This window comes from Microcaecilia unicolor, chromosome 3 (assembly GCF_901765095.1).
Source record: "Microcaecilia unicolor chromosome 3, aMicUni1.1, whole genome shotgun sequence".
In the NCBI taxonomy this organism is placed as follows: domain Eukaryota; kingdom Metazoa; phylum Chordata; class Amphibia; order Gymnophiona; family Siphonopidae; genus Microcaecilia; species Microcaecilia unicolor.
The window spans coordinates 408508787-408526983 of NC_044033.1; the positions used below are offsets into that span (position 1 = coordinate 408508787).

General features: G+C 39.5%; 1 protein-coding gene across 1 annotated transcript in view; it reads right to left on the reverse strand.

Annotated features, from left to right (window-relative positions):
• ADGRF5 (adhesion G protein-coupled receptor F5) overlaps positions 1 to 18197 on the reverse strand; it is a 180512-nt gene that overhangs the window by 15509 nt on the left and 146806 nt on the right. The window contains exon 18 of the mRNA XM_030195136.1: positions 8789 to 10147. Coding sequence (XP_030050996.1) covers positions 8789 to 10147 — 1359 coding nt within the window. The remainder of the gene's footprint in view (positions 1 to 8788; positions 10148 to 18197) is intronic.

The following is an 18197-nucleotide window of genomic DNA, read 5'->3' on the forward strand; positions in this document are numbered from 1 at the left end:
ACGTCTGTCTATGCAATTCATCCAAATCACAAGGGGGCATGTTGAAGGCAAGCTGAGGGCGGGGTTAGGGTGTGTTGGAAGTTTTACAGCCATAATGGAACAAAACAAAAACGTCCAGGGTGAAAATCTAAACGTTTTGGTAAGACCTGTTTTTAGAACTAATAAGACACAGAAAGGTGCCCTAAATGACCACTTGAGGGAATCGGGGATGACCCCCCCACTCCTCCAGTGATCAGTGACCTTCTCCCACCCACCCCCAAAAATGTGAATAAAAACATTACTTACCAGCCTCTATAACAGCCTCAGATGTTATAGCCAGGTCTATTAGAGCAGCATGCAGGTACTTGGAGTAATCCAGTGGTGAAAAGAGGACTCATGCCCAAATCTCTCCTACCTGTCACACTTGTGGTGGAAAGTGTGAGCCCTCCAAAACTCACCATAAACCTACTGTACCCACATATAAGTACCCCCTTTAACCATAAGGGCTATTGTAGTGGTGTACAGTTGGGGGCAGTGGGTTTTGGGTGGGTTTTGGAGAGCTCAGCAGACAAGATAAGGGAGCAATGGTGAGATGGGAGCATTTACATGAAGTCCATTGCAGTGCCCTCTAGGGTGCCCTATTGCTCTCCTAGGATGTCCAGGAGGACCAGTCTACCAAAAATGGTGGCCCCTCCTACATCCCAATGGCTTGATTTTCTACATTTTGCATTTGGACTTTTTTTTAAATGGCCTATAAAGATAAACGCACAGAGCACAAAAGCTTGTTATAAGCTGTATTTTTGAAAAAATAAGATAGAAGTTTTGTGGTTTTGAAAATAGCCATGTTTTTTATTCAGATTTGGGACATTTAGGGCTAGATTCTATATATGGTGCCTGAAAGTTTTGCATGGAAAAAAATACACCTGGTGTATTTTCTAAAGTACACCTAAATTTTATAGAATAGGCTTACATTTCTGTGTGGTATATAGAATACACCGAGCACCTCTCCATGCGATCAAATTTCTTCATGGCCATTTACGCCACATTTTTCTTGGTTTAAATCCCAACATGTAAATTAGGTACAGAGCAGGAGTATTCTATAACAACATGCAAAGATTTTCAAAACCCCCATGCCCCACCCATGGCCACACCTCCTTTTCAACTATGCAACTTAGAATTTGTGCTCACCACATTACAGAATACGCTTAGCAAGTTGTGTGCGTAAATCTTAATTAATGCCAATTAGTGTTGATAATTGCTTGTTAACATCCAATTGACAGCGCTGATTAGCTAGTTAACCAATTAAGTTACATGCATTGTTATAGAATATGCTTCAATGTCAATGCAGAAATTAAGGCATGGTATGTAGAATCCAGCAGCACAAAACATCCCAAGTCCGATTTAGACGTCATATCGAAAATACCCCTCCATGTAACTTTGTAAGTCCATGTGCTTTGAAAATAAGCACCGCAGGCTCTTTCTCTGTATTGTGGACTTTAAAATAGAGTATTATTTTTGTATTTCCTATTATATTATACTTTAAAATTTTCTTTATTGTACTCTCTGTTTCTTTACAAGTTGATACTTGGGTGTATGATAATTTGAAAATTGTATAAATAAAAAATAAAAAAAATTATATAGGAAATGTAGTCTGAATCTGCTCAGATAAATTTATTGTGTAAAGTTAACCAGACAAATTTTTCCAGTTAACTTAGGTCTGATATTTACACAATACAATACCATACAGTACTTATAGTCCGCAATTAAAATAAATCTGATCATTGTGAATTACAAATAAGACCAGCCAATAATTGGGACGTAACATAAATGTTAAAAACAAAGCCTAACTTCAGAAATTAAGAAATTAAAAGTTTACAGTTTCCCACAGAAACTGAGAAAATAAAAAAGATTTTAGGTTCCTGTTTACTAAGGTGCGCTAGCATTTTTAGTGCACACTAAAATTAGCACGCGCTAAATGCTAGAGACACCCATATATTCCTGTGGGTGTCTCTAGCATTAGAGAGCGCGCTAATTGTTAGCATGTGCTAAAAATGTGGCTTAGTAAACAGGGCCCTTAATTCCTTCAAAAAAACTTATAATCAATCTCCAACTCAATGTTGACTATGTCTACCTTCACTACTGACCAGCTTAAGTGAACCTGTAGCCCAGTAATACCCTGAGAGCCACTAATGTTTGGCTGAATAAATTCTACTTGAGCATCAAGTTGCCCAGACATACTTTATATCGGGGGAGGGGGGAGTGGAATACATTTTTGGTTACAGGTGCCAAAGAAACTAGTCTCTGACCTGCCCCCTCAGGCTCCCTAGTTGCTGATGCTATGTTGGGCAAAATATTGGTTGGATCATGACCCTAGTGGCCTACTCTATCACCATTGCCTATGCTTCATATGCTGACTGGGAATAAAATCCAGCTGTTGAGTTTGAAAGCCAAGAATCAATGTTAGTATGCTACACCCTTTGAATATGGACCTCTGAATCCAACAGCCTTAAAACAGTGAAACTGGTTGCTGTGGTACTATTTTTGCAAAGAAAACCAAACTGTATTCCTTTTTAGCACATTTTTAAATATTTTAACAACTGGAGGTATCTGGTCATCCCTAAAAATATGTAATATGAATTGTTGGAAAAAAGTTTCTAAAAAAAAAAAAGGAATAAAATAAGTATGGGTCTGGCTCCTTCTGTTCTTTCTTTTTTTCTGCTGGAAGGTTTTTCTGACATAGGGGGTAAGTTATCAACATGGACTACTGTTAAGAGTAATTATTTTATTATTATTAGCATTTGTATAGCGCTACCAGATGCACGCAGCGCTGAATCACCGAAATTAGTGGTAAAATAACACTTATTAATGGTTGTCCATGTTGATAATTTGTCCCTTAGTCTTAAGTATTCAAGTCACATTTTACCTTTTTGGTCACTCATCTTATTAATAGCATTATTTCAGTCACTGAATAAGAAAAAATATTTATACAAGCACAGATTTTTCTCTAATACAGATCATAAAACACTCACTTGATAGACACAAAAAGATAACACTATTAGGCACAAATTTAAATATCTCACAAGATATAAATAATACATAAGAAATATATTTCATGGAAAAGTGAGTTATTGAATAAGATGCTGGTATTCAACGCAGATGAGTTAGAGACCCTGAAACAAATATCTGTAAACCTGGAAGATGTAATGGGGCAATTTGACAAATTGAAGAGTAGCAAATCACCTGGACTGGATGGCATACATCCCAGAGTACTGACAGAATTGAACAATGAACTTGCAGAGCTATTGTTAGTAATTTCTAATTTATTTTTAAAATCAAGCATGGTACTAGAAGATTGGAGGGTGGCCAATGCAACACTGATTTTTAAAAAGGGTTCCAGAGCTGATCCGGGAAATTATAGTCCAGTGAGCCTGATGTCATTGCTGTGTATAGACTATTATAAAGAACAAAATTACAGAGCATATGCATAAGCATGCATGGATTAATGAGACAAAGCCAACATGGATTTAGTCAAGTAAAATCTTGCCTCACTAATTTACTACTTTGTTTTGAAGAGATGAATAAATGTGGTTAAAGGTGAACCAATCAATATTGTGTATCAGGATTTTCAAAAGGCATTTGAAAAAGTACCTCATGAAAGACTCCTGAGGAAGTTAGAAAGTCATGGGATAGGAGGTAATGTCCTATTTGTGTATTAAAAACTGGTTAAAAGAGAGAAGGGTTAAATTGTCAGTATTCCAAACGAAGAAGGGTAGATAGTGGGATTCCCCAGGGGCCTGTGCTGGGACTACTGATTTTAACATATTTATAAATGATATAGAGATGGGAATAACTAGTGAGGTAATTAAATTTGCTGATGACGAAGTTGTTAAATTGCAAGAGGATTGTGAAAAATTGCAAGAGGACCTTATGAGACTGGGAGACAGGGCATCGAAATGGCAGATGACATTTGATGTGAGCCAGTGCAAAACGATGCATGTGGGAGAGAGGAACCCAAACTACAGGCACATATGAGTTTATTTTGTTGGGCAGACTGGATGGACCGTGCAGGTCTTTTTCTGCCATCATTTACTATGTTACTATGTATGTTACAGGTATGTGATGAAAGGTTCCACATTAGGAATTACCACCCAGGAAAAGGATCTAGGTGTCATCATTGATACATTGAAACCCTTTACTCAGTGTGCAGTGGCATCTAAGAAAGCAAATAGAATGTTAAGAATTATTAGGAAAGAAATGGAAACATAAATGAGAACGTTATAATGCCCTTGTATTGCTCAATAGTGTGAATGTACCTTGAATATTGTGTGCAATTCTGGTCACCACATTTCAAAAAAGATGTAGCGGAATTAGAAAAGGTACAGATAAGGGCGGCAAAAATGATAAAGGGGATGGAACTACTTCCCTATGAGGAAAGGCTAAATCGGCTAGGGCTTTAGAGCTTGTAGAAGAGACGGTTGAGGGGAGATATGATAGACGTCTATAAAATACTGAGTGGAGTGGAGTGGGTAGATGTGAATTGCTTGTTCACTCTTTCCAATAATATTAGGATTAAGGGGCACGCAATAAAGCTACTAAATAGTGAATTTAAAATAAATCAGAGAAATATTTCTTCATTCAACATGTAATTGAACTCTGGAATTCATTGCCAGAGAATGTGGTAAAACAAGTTAGCATAGCAGGGTTGAAAAAAGATTTGGATAATTTCCTAAAAGGAACCTCCATAAGCCATTATTAAGATGGATTTGGGAAAATCCACTGCTTATTTCTAGGATAAGCAACATAAAATCTGTTTTACTGTTCTGGGATATTACCAAGTATTTGTTACCTGGATTGGCCACTGTTGGAAACAGGATACTGGACTTAATGGACCTTTGGTCTGTCCCAGTATGGCAATGCTTATGTTCTTATGTTGTAGCTTGTTACACAGTTCTAACATCCTTGCAGGAAGATAAGCCATGCACTTGAATTTTGAATGGAGAATAGTGGAGAAAGATGGGTCAGTGTGGGAACTGTAAGATGCAAATTGTGATAGTCTGAGAGGAAATCCGCCAGCAAGCGGAGAACTCAAACGCCCCACGGTAAAGACAATAGAACACAAAAAGTGGGAGAGCGACCAAGGATACCAGAAACTGGAGGATGTTCTTTGATTAAAAGTTTATTGAAGGTTTGAAGACTCGACACAACGTCGTGTTTCGGCCGTTAGGCCTGCATCAGGAGTCTGCTGTGCAAGATGTTTGCAGAAAAGTGATGATGAGAATTTTTTGAAGATGTCAGAACAGTCTCTTGCACAGGATATAACTGGATGATGACGAGGATGATTCTTCAAAGGTGATTTAGTAGTCTTGAAAAAGACTGTTGTGAAAATAATCGCGTGGTTTCGTCAAACTGCTACACGCGCTTCTGAGTATTCAAGTGATAGTCTACCTGGAAGGTAAAGAAGAAGCAGATAAGGATTTTAGTAGACTGTTTTAAAAAAGGATGAATTGTTGTGGTGTTATGGAGAAAGGAACAAACTATTTTAGGAGTGGCTTGAATGTGTATAGAGAAGGTGACTTCAAGGGTGCAGGTTAATGGTACTAGGGGATGCCAGTGTTGTTCAAGGAGATATGAGAAGAGGAGAAAGGAAAAGTGGGTTTTTGGAGGAAAGAAAAATAGTGGTATATTGGTTATGTTGGGACTTTGGACATTAATGGACACATTTTTACTTTCCAATTTGCAACCCCAATGGCTGGATAACTTTTGTCTGGACAACTTGATGTTCAATAGATGAAAGAGGAGTCAGAGGTATATCAGAGGCAGGACAAAAATTTAGCTGGGCTGATTAAAGCTAGTTGGTTATCCTGCTTATTTTCAAAAGGAGAAAAACGCCCATGTTCGGGAGATGGGCGTCCGTTTCCCGTGGGCGGCCAAATCGGTATAATCGAAAGCCGATTTTGGTCGTCTTGAACTGCACTCCATCGCGGGAACGAATAAAGTTGACGGGGCGTGTCGGAGGCGTGGTGAAGGCGGGACTGGGGCATGGTTATCGGCCGAGCAGAGATGAGTGCGCTCGGCCGATAATGGAAAAAAGAAAGGCGTTGTTAGCGAGAATTTAGGACACTTTTTTTGGACCCTTTTTTCTCACGAACAGGTCCCAAAAAAGTGCCCTAAATGACCAGATGACCACTGAAGGGAATCGGGAATCACCTCCCCTGACTCCCCCAGTGGTCACTAACCCCCTCCCATCAAAAAAACCCCACTTGCAAAAACCTTATTTCCCAGCCTGTATGCCACCCTCAAATTCCGTACCCACCTCCATGACAGCAGAATGTGTTCGATCCTCTAACAGCCTTTCCCTGGGTCAGATGTGGCTCTCGGGTGCACTGCAGGGTCACATCAGCATTGCATTGTGATGGGTGTAGGGTATTGGGCTCCGTGATTTCACTAGCTTGTGTTACAGTCTCACGATGTTGGTAGTTGGTAGGCTCTTCTCCCATGGTGCTTTTCCCTCTGCTTACTGGGTCAGAGTGTGCCCTGTTTTGTTTCCGGTAGTCCACAAGGTAGTGGCCATTTTTGTAAGTCCATTTTAGATCACTGTTTTTTCCTGTTTTTTAAAAGTGCCCCCTAGGGTGCCCGGTTGGTGTCCTGGCATGTGAGGGGAACCAGTGCACTATGAATCCTGGCCCTTCCCACGACCCAAAGCCTTGGATTTGGTCGTTTTTGAGCTGGGACGCTTTGGTTTCGATTATCGCTGAAAAATGAAAATGCCTAGCTCAAACAAACGCCCACATCTCAAAAACGCCCACATCCAATGCATTTGCCTAGCACAAACCGTATTTGCGAAACTAAAGATAAACGTCCATCTTTTTCTAAAATACGATTTGGCCCACCCCTTCACGGACCCATTCTCGGTGATGGACGTTCTTACACATGGGTGTTTGCGTTCGATTATGCCCCTCTAAGTCTTTTCAGTAAAATCACTATACTAAAATTTGCTAGATAACATATTGGGTTAACCTTAGGACACTGATTTTCAATGTCACTGATTTAACCAGTTAAAGCGATGAATTTCCAGTTAAAGGAAACTAGATAATCACTTTGGCTAGCTTAAGTGGATTTGGATTTGAGTAGTTACTTGCCTTAGAAAATCGGAGTTCAAGGCAAGGTACAAAAAGATACACATGTTATTTCCCTGTCCAAATGGCTTACAGTCTAGGACTATTCCATGGTTGAATATTGGCTCTTAAATTAGAGGTGGTGGTCTTACCTTCAGCCAAAAATGTAAGACAAGCAAGCTGAGTTTTGGGACCTAGTTCATGGTGAAATTTCTTGCATAGAGAGATAGACATGTGAGCTATCAGTATAAAGATAGCACTGAAAACTTGTGGTTAATTTGGAGGTATATAAGATTTTATAAACAAACAAGTAAATTAAAGTGTGGTAATTTTGGAAGATTACTTGGAGTATCCATTCAAAGGCCCCTCATTTTAGTGCATAGCCCCCTATTTGTAGATCTCACTCTCTCTCTCTCTCTCTCTCTCTCTTTTAAAAAAGGTTTTTCATTGAGATCTGTTGATTTATCTTTTAGGCAGCCTTCTCCTACTTTAAGAGACTTCAGTTAATTTGGGACCTGTCTCAACTGGAGCTATGGTGCCATAAGCTTTCATTCCTAATTGCCACCAAAATGTACTGGTTGTCGTCTGGCTCAGAAGAATGGACCACAGAACCCATTTTAATCTGGAAAAAAAAAGTATCCTTGAGTAAGTAAGTAAGCTCGACTCAGGAGAGACACCTTGGGGTGTTGGTGTCCGAGAATCTGAAGGTGAAGAAACAATGTGACAAGGTGACGGCCATGGCCAGAAGGATGCTAGGCTGCATAGAGAGGAGTATAACCCACAGAAGAAAGGAGGTGTTAATGCCCTCTAAAAGTCATTGATGAGGCCCCACTTGGAGTATTGTGTTCAGTTTTGGAGGCCGTATCTAGTTAAGGATGTAAAAATACTGGAAGCGGTACAAAGAAAAGCTACGAAAATGGTATGGGATTTACATTGCAAACCATACGAGGAGAGACTTGCCAACCTGAACATGTATACTTTGGAGGAAAGGAGAAACAGGGGAGACATGAGAGGGTGGTGGATATGTGGAATGCCCTCCCATGGGAGGCGGTGGAGATGAAAACAGTAATGGAATTCAAACATGTGTGGGATAAATACAAAGGAATCCTGTTTAGAAGAAATGGATCCAGGGAATCTTAGTGGAGATTGGGTGGTGACGCTGGTAAATGGGAAGCAAAGCTGGTGCTGGGCAGACTTCTAAGGTCTACACCCTGATCGTGACTGAATAGATAGGGATGGGCTTGAGTGTCAATTTTAAGGGGCTTCAACGTTAGCTTCAGAAACTTTTAGTACAAGAAGAGTGCTGAACAGACTTATATGGTCTGTGCCCGGAGAATGTCAAGGACAAATCAAACTCGGGTATACATATAAAGTATCACATATCAAGTAAAATGAGTTTATCTTGTTGGGCAGACTGGATGGACCGTATAGGTCTTTCTCTGCCGTCACATACATTCACATGCAAGTGGATGTACTCTTTGAATAATAGCTGGCACTCCACTCCTGGGACCTGTGAACGCTGCCTCTATAGTATCTTTAGGCTCTGCTGGTCCAAGAAGAAGAAGCTAGTTCTCACTAAGCCACATGGTAACATACAGCACTACTGCTGGGCCAACCTAGTCTTATTTTCAGTGGTGATGCTTTCTCAACAGAGAATGATAAAACATAAAATAGATAATATGATTGATACTTACTTGAAGTGAGTTGAGAGCAGCAAATATTGCACGGAGTACTTTGCCATCATTTAAAGTTACTCCTAATCCAAAGCCCCACGTAAGACCTAACAGTGGTGTTAGGATAGCGATACTTTTAGCAATCTGGACAAGGGTGCTCTTTTCTTCTCTTCTTGGCTTATCTCCAATGGAAGGCCTCAGGATTTTAATTATGGTTATTAAGGAGATGATAAAATTCACAGCAACAATAGTCAATGCAGGTGCTACAAAAGCAAGAAATGCTTTGGTGTCATTTACTTTGAGCCAACAGATTTTTGGTTTCATATAGCCTTTTGCTGGTTGAGTAACAGCTATGGTGATTACAGAAATAATGAGGGGACATCCGTAGCCTAAAGAAAATGCTATTGTCATCATGGTTGATTTACTCATATCTTGAAAAACATAAATCAGGAGATACAGGAGCTTAAGTGCCATGGTCAGCATCCAGAAAAACAAGGAAAGGTAGAATAAGTGACTGAAAAATGTAATTGCCACACAGACATCAGAATATTTATATATATCAGGGATAGCACCAATGATGAACCATATATCTGCAACCAGAAGAGATACTGCTATGTTCACGAAACATACATGTCGCATGTAGGAAGTTCTATTTTTTGTCACAGATTTCCAAACAAGGGCTTCAATTATAATGCAGAGCACTAAGCATCCCAAAGAAATGCCCAAACCAATATAGGTAATAATGGACAACAGGTCATCAAATGGTGATGGGTCATCTACTGGTGACATAAGAATTGAGAAGGGGGTTGAGTGATTGCAAACACAATTTACATTGTCACCATGCCATAGTATAAGTTGGCATCCAGTTTTATCCCATCCTGCCAATTTATTGGAGAGGTTGAAGTTCCAGAAAACACACTTTGGATCGTGAAGTAAGGGATTGCTGATGGAAAAAGTCATTGATATTGAAACATCCGGACCTGAGCCACCACCACCAGCCACTACTGTTGACATAACCAGTCCATTCACAAAGTCATTTGTATTATTGGCTTTTGGCAAAATGTCCTTTAGTGTGGAATACGCTATGCTGACAATCCTTAAGTTTGGTTGTAAGTGAACAAGTTCTATGAATACATTGCCAGTTGAATTGCTAAAATGGAAAGATTTATTATAGTCCTCGCTCGTATTGTTTCCAACAGTAATACCTTGCAACTGAACATTTTCATTGCCAGTGATGCTAATGCTGCTATTGACTATGTGAAGTTCTCTTGCAAAATTTTCCACTGATTTCAGCAATAAAGAGCTAGTAGCGTTATTCAAATTGTTCCAAGTATTTATTGTATTATTTTCTACAATAGTGTTAACTGTAGAGAGGAAATTCTGTAACAGACAAGATAAAACCATACATATCAGTCAATAAAAATAGTTATAGCATACAGAGGAATATATCAATATCAGCACATAAATTACTGGCCTAATTAGCATGGTACTGCAAGGCAAATCCTGAGAGATTTGACTGATTCACCATTTAGGGATAGATTCAGTAAATGGTACTCAAAAACTGGCAAAGAAAAAAACTGGTATTCAACGCTATTCTATATGGATACTCAAAGATGAGTGCCCATTATAGATTAGTGTTGAGTTTTGAGTTTGACGCTCAAATTTAGGCATCAAAAATGACATCTGCTGCAACCAGGTGTAATTCACAGCACCTAGGGGCCCTTTTACTAAGCGACGGTGAGCCCACTGCAGGCTTACAGCACGGCAATACGGAAAGACCGCCAGCCCAATGCCTGCGCTGGCGATAGTTCCATCCCCAGCACGTGGCATTTCTGGTGCTAGCGGAAATATTTGAAAACATATTTCCACAGGGGGTTGCCTGGCAGTAATCGGGTATCGCAGGAGCCCTTATCGCCATCTCAATGGGTGTCAGTAGGTGTTCCCCCTCCTCGCATGGCCACGCGGTAAGTTCAATTTTGCTACGTGGCCATTTTGTTTTTTGGCCTTTTTACCCGCTGCAGTATATAGGACCTCAGTGCGCAGCAAAAACGGCTGCTGCTGCTAGCGCAAGGCCCTTTTTACCACAGCCTAGTAAAAGGGCCCCCTAATTTGGGCACACATCCCTGGCATTCTACAACAGTGTGGACAAATTTTAGGAACAGCCTTGATCCGCCCATATACTTATAACACAAATAGAGAGGGTAATACAGCGTACACAGAAAGTATACAAAGAAAAAAAAGCAACACACTGGACCTTCAAGACTGGGACAAATAGAGTTCTTTATTAATGACCCGACATGGGCCGTGTTTTGGTGCTAAACAGCGCCTGCTTCAGGGGTCTAACAATAAAATACAAGAATAAACACAACCACATAAATATACATAAACATCTATCTAAAGTAAAAATTAAATTTTTTTTTTAAAAACAGTTAATCATCAAACATAAATATATAATTAATGTAGACTGATAATTATAAAGGAAACAAATTTAAATTTCCGTACTCATTACAGACTAATAATAATGGTAATGAATTTATTGAAACATATTGCATCCCATAAGTAAATAAAAAATCCAATGAAATATATGTATTTAGTATATATTAATAAATTTCAAACATTATTGATATGCAAATTGATAAATGAATTATAAAATGATTCATGATTAAATAATTCACTGTATAATTGCTAGAGAATATCTATATAAAAAATGATATTTAATTGATTATAATAGGTGATATTTGGTGATAGGTAATCTTATCGTTATTGATCTTATTAGGATAATTCTAAGATATTAAAAGTATTGTTCTCACCAAGAATGAGCACAGTAGGATGTACTGGAAATCAATTCAAAGCCTTTGCAAGAAAAACCGAGTATATCTTTAATTGATAAGTCTGTATGATGTGTGAGGAGAAGGAATCATTAAGATGCTATCAAATGAGCAATGAATTGAATACGATAAGGGGACATTCCTCTAGAGTGTAAATAGCGAGGGGTAGTGTACTTGGCTCAAAGTCATATTAGAGGCATAATAATACCCACTCGCCCAGCGCATAGAATAAAAATCGCCATACACCGCAGTGAGGTTGCCAGCTTTAAGGATGAAGAACATCACGTGGTGATGTTTCTGCTAGCATGAATAACCTGAGGTAGTGATAATAATGAAAAATAAAAAATAATAGAAACAAAAAAGTCTGCTTGCCCCCACGTGTGGTAAGAAAACCGCCGTAATGGCGTAGATACAGTCCTGTAGAGAGCCCTCTGGTGTGTTTTAAAGCCAAAGAACGGCAGGGGGACCTTACTCTTGATTTTAAATGGTGAGGGGTAATGTACTTGGCTCAAAATCATATTCAACGCATACAAAATAGCAGCTCAACCCAGCACATGAAAAAAATAGTAATAAAAACCGCAGAACATCGCAGTGATATAGCCAACGTTAAAAGTGAAAGACATTTCTAGTTCGTGCTGACATTAAAAGCGTAAAAAGTTGGTAAAAATAAAAGTATCTGCTTACCCCAGCATATAAAGAAAGAATCTACAGCGCTGCATTTTCGCCACTACCCCTCGCTATTTACAATCTAGAGGAATGTCCCCTTATCGTATTCAATTCCTAGCTCATTTGATAGCATCTTAATGATTCCTTCTCCTCACACATCATACAGACTTATCAATTAAAGATATACTCTGTTTTTCTTGCACAGGCTTTGAATTGATTTCCAGTACATCCTACTGTGCTCATTCTTGGTGAGAACTATACTTCTAATATCTTAAAATTATCCTAATAAGATCAATAACGATAAGATTACCTATCACCAAATATCACCTATTATAATCACTTAAATATCATTTTTTATATAGATATTCTCTAGCAATTATAGTGAATTATTTAATCATTTTATAATTCATTTATCAATTTGCATATCAATAATGTTTGAAATTTATTAATATATACTAAATATATATATTTCTTTGGATTTTTTTATTTACTTATGGGATGCAATATGTTTTAATAAATTCATTACCATTATTATTAGTCTGTAATGAGTACGGAAATTTAAATTTGTTTCCTTTATAATTATCAGTCTACATTAATTATATATTTATGTTTGATGATTAACTGTTTTTAAAAATATATATATTTATGTTTCAACTGTTTTATTGACACCTCAATATGGTACATCACAATAATAATGGCAGTATTACAGAATGTTTCTAACGTACAGTGCGTAGATCTCCCAACATTTAAACAGGGTCAAACTTTTATTGTTTATCCCTCCACTCTTCCCCCCCCCCCCCCCGGCCTCCACCCCCCCCCCCCCGTTGTACTTCGCAGTTGCGGGAGCATAGTGGTGATGTACAGGATGGGCTGAAACATGTGTCCGTTTATAACTCTCCATGTGTCTGAAAAATCACCCATCTACTCAATATCCAAGCTCCATCAAAAGGGACTTCTCATTGACCTAGGAATGTCAGATCATGTTCATGGTTCCCTGCAACAGTGACATATTACCAGATCCATACCTCTACCATAACACACTAACCCCCAAGCCTTCCAGTCCCCTCCCGAGCCTACCCCCTAACTACTTTCTCTCCTACCCCCCATCTGCCTCCCCCCCCCCCCCCCAGCAAGCAGCAAACGGTCCTGTCTCACTCTCCAGCTCCAGGCATCTTCCTTTCCCCCACCGCTTCTCTTCGGCTTTATCAGGCATTGAGATGCAAGCTACGTCCCCTTGGGCTAAGAGCTTGCAGATACGGCATCCAGATCAGGAGAAATTGTGCTCTACGTTTGGGCAATCGTTTTGAATCTCTAGCTTCCCAAGAGGCCAAAAGGTGCACTTGATTTCGCCAGTGCCAGTAAGCCGGCTCATCTGGAGAGGTCCAATATTGCATAATGCACTACCGAGCTACCAAACTCAGCTTCCTGCATAGTTTTATAGCGGGGGCACGTAGCGGGGCAAAAGCCCTTGGTTGATCAAGCAGAAACTGCCTGTCCGTTCCTTGATTTTTAATTTTTAATTTTTACTTTAGATAGATGTTTATGTATATTTATGTGGTTGTGTTTATTCTTGTATTTTATTGTTAGACCCCTGAAGCAGGTGCTGTTTAGCGCCGAAACACGGCCCATGTCGGGTCATTAATAAAGAACTCTATTTGTCCCAGTCTTAAAGGCCCAGTGTTGCTTTTTTTGTTTGTATCCGCCCATATACTTCCCATGACCACAGCCCCAGTTGCACGCAATAGGGTTTAGGCGCAGGTTGTTATAGAATAGCGCATAGCAAGATCTGCATGGAAATCCAAATTGGGGCCAATTAGCACCCAATTATTGGCACTGATTGGCCTGTGAGCCAGTTTAGTTGTGCACATACCTTGAATCATTGCTCGAATCACCAGATGTTTTGAGGGTTTTTCTTTTTTGCTGTCATGTTTGAATCAACAACAAAGCCCCTGTCGCATTTATAGCTCGTTAAAAATGTTGGGGGAAGATTTAAGACATAAGGAAGTTAAAATTGGGGGTATGTGCAAAAATAACAGTTTATTTTTAAATAGAATAAGTATACCCACATGTCACCATAGGAGCCAACTGTTCAAAATGATTGGGTGTGGTCAACGGCATAAATTACCAAGTCCATATAAAGGAAATAATGGGTTGTGAACACAACTTGTCAGGCAAGAGCACAGCAGGTGGTTCAAACACAGGGGGAACTTATGGGTAAAAGAAATGTTAGAGGTAACAGTGCAAGTCCCACCAGTCTATCTTCCTCCCTAACCCATCACTATACCATCTCCTACTCCCAGCAGATCTACACCAAACTCATGCTATGTCTTCCAGTCCACCCAGGCTCATGTCTACAATCCATATTCTCTCCCTCCCATCTAGTCCTCAATAGTCCCTAACATGTGCACACCATACGCTTTCTTTTCTCTCAGACCATCCCCACTTCTTTCTCAGTCTCTCCCCACCTCAGGGGTCATTTTACTAAGGTGGGCTGAAAAATGGCCTGCGGTAGTGTAGGTGTGGGTTTTCGGTGCACGCAGATCCATTTTTCAGCATGCCTGTAAAACAGGCTTTTTAAAATTTTTTCTGAAAATGGATGTGCGGCAAAATAAAAATTGGCGCACATCCATTTTTGGTCTGAGACCTTACCACCAGCCATTGCCTTAGCGGTAAGGTCTCACACAGTAATCGGGCAGTAATGACCTACATGCATCAAATGTCATTTGACGTGCGTAGCAGACGTACATCAGAAATAAAAATTATTTTTCAGACAGCATAGCGGACACACACCAAAAATAAAATTACTGCAAGAGCCACACGGTAGCTGGGCAGTAACTCCAAATTGGCGTGCATTGAGCATGCGTAGGCGCCTTTGCAGCTTAGTAAAAGGGCCCCCCAATGTCTTCTTCCTTCTCTCATCTTTTTCTATTTTTCCCTCACTTCTTTCTCCCAATGCAGTTTGGCTTTTGTTTCTGGGTAGGATGTTTAATGCCCCCCGCACCTACCCTAATCTCTCATTCTATACTTCTTTGCTCTCTTCCTCTTCACCTGACCTGCCTTGTCCCCTACTAATTTCTCCCCCAATAAGGTTCCCTCTTACTCTACCTTGGTCAGTGCCCCTCCTCTGCAGGCGAGGCTCACCTACGACATCACTTACTCTGCAAGCATATGTCTTCACTAGAGAAACGAGGTGAGCAAGATTTCTTTGGAGTATAGATAGTTTCTAAATGTTTGTTAGGAATAATAAAAGGAAAGGAACACAAGGTTCTGGGTTCTTTCTTCTACAGTGGCTTCAGGTCTCAGCTCTATTGGGATTCATTTTTTCTAGTTTTTGAACAATTAGAAGAGACATTTGGGAACAGGGCAAGTTCCAGGTGCCTGCAGCTGAGGAAGTTCTGCTAAAGAGGACAGTGCGGGAGGAGAACTTTGGAATAGTGTTTATTCTGGGACCCTGTTATTAACAGGTGCTAGTAAATTGACATAGTGCGTGCTACTGTGGGGCTTTCCCATGTGCGGAGCCCATTTCTAGTGCACCCCTAAATTGGCTACTGCTCTAATGTAAACAATAGGATGCAGTCATGAAAAAAATTAACATGGGAGAACTTACCATCTCCTATTTAGGAGGTGCTAAGGGCTCCCGCGTTACCCATGTGTTATTCAGTTAGCATGTGCAAATGTCAGTGTGCTAGCTGAGTAGCATGTCCACACCCATTTTTCACTCCTGATATGCCCGCTGTCAAACAACAACAAAAAAATACTGCACAGTTAGCGGATGCAAATGGCAAAACTAATGCAAAATGCTTTAATTAATTAATTTATTTATTTATTGCATTTGTATCCCACATTTTCCCACCTATTGCAGGCTGAATGTGGCTTACATGTTCCGTTATGGCTTTCGCCATTCCAGAGTAGAAGATAACAGTTGGTGTTACACAAAGATCATGGATGACATAATAGAATTAGTTAAACAGATATAGGAAGAAACGGTTCAGCATTTAAGGTAAAGTGATGATGCGTTAAATTTACAGTTCTTGGTCATTGTGGTATGCCTTGTTGAAGAGGTAGGTCTTCAGAGATTTACGAAAATTGATTAATTCGTAAATTGTTTTTAGGTTAAACGGTAATGCATTCCACAGCTTCGTACATATGTAGGGAAAGCTGGACGCATGTGTTAGTCTGTATTTTAGCCCTTTACAGCTAGGGAAGTGAAGGTTAAGGAATGTGCGGGATGATCTTTTTGCATTCCTGGGTGGCAGGTCGACCAGCGTCTTGCATTAGGGCATTTTTTCAGCATTAACCCTGGATTATATACAGCACGACTTAGGTTATGTGCAGAAATCCAGGCGTATTCTATATTTCTGCGCATAACTTAATTAGTTAACAAGCCAGAACACTGCAGCTAGACTCATATTCGGTAAAACAAAATATGAAAGTGCTAAACCCCTACGAGAAAAGCTACACTGGCTCCCACTTAAAGAACGCATCATGTTCAAAATATGTTCCCTAGTTCACAAAATCATTCACGGAGATGCACCAGCCTACATGTCAGACCTGATAGACTTACCACCCAGGAATGCTAAAAGATCATCCTGCACATTCCTTAACCTGCACTTCCCCAACTGCAAAGGTCTAAAGTACAAACTAGTACATGCGTCAAGCTTTACCTATTTGAGCACACAGTTATGGAACGCACTGTCGCGCAACTTAAAAACAATCTACGAACTAACCAACTTCCGCAAACTACTGAAGACCCATCTCTTTAATAAGGCATACCACAAAGAACAACAAATGTGAACATACACCACTCCTCCACATATATTCAGAACTGTCTTATAATATCTGCTTGTTATATAACTATCATGTTTTGTCATTATCATGTTACCCAAGATTCTTCTATAACACTAAATGTCTATTTACTAATGTATTTCCACCACTCAAGATGTATTGTAAGTCACATTGAGCCTGCAAAGAGGTGGGGAAATGTGGGATACAAATGCAATAAAATAAATAAATAAATCAGTGCTGATATTTGCCATTTAACAAGCAATTAGCATTAATTGACACTGATTAGAATTTAAGTGCATTATTTGCTAAGTGTATTCAGTCCATGTAAATTCTAATGCATGGTGTCAAAAAGTGGTCATGGCCATGGGTGTGGAATGGTGGGTTGTGGGCATTACTAAACTCTATGCACTTTAATATAGAATACACCTTCTCCATGCCTAATTTAGGAGTCAGCTTTTATGCCAAGTTTTATTTGGCATAAATGGACGTGACTAAATGTAGTTGCATGGATGGCCGCTTGGTGTATTCTATACACCGAATGGAAATTTAAGCCTGTTCTATAAAGTACGCCCAAATTTAGGTGTACTTTATAGAATATGCCTAGGCATATTTCTTTTCCATGCAGATTGTTCAGGTGCCATATATAAAATCTAGTCCCAAGTGCAGAAGTTGGAATATAAAGATGTGCAAGGAATAAATTCTTCTGAGATACCTTCCCAAGCCTACATGGTTAATAATACTTTATTAAATTTTTCTCCAGTAACGTCTCTAAAGCCTCTTTAAACTCGGCTAAGCTAACTGCCTTGATCACATCTTTTGGCAACAAATTCTACAGCTTAATAGTATTTTTTCATTCAATGTACAATCTTTGATTAATTTTAAATGTGCTATTAGTTTCATGGAGTGTCCTCTTACCTTTCTGCTATCTGTAAGAGTAAACGACCGTTCTCTATTTTCCTGTTCTATGCCGATCAGGATTTTACAGATTTCTATCAGACATCTAACCTGTTTACGCCTTTTTACATATTGTAGGGCAGTCAGTCCATTCTCTTTATCATTTTGGATGCTCTTCTCTCTACATTTTCTAGTTCCACTATGAGGCTCATTTTGAAAAAGAAAAATGTCTAAAAAGCAGCATAAAGTAGCATTTG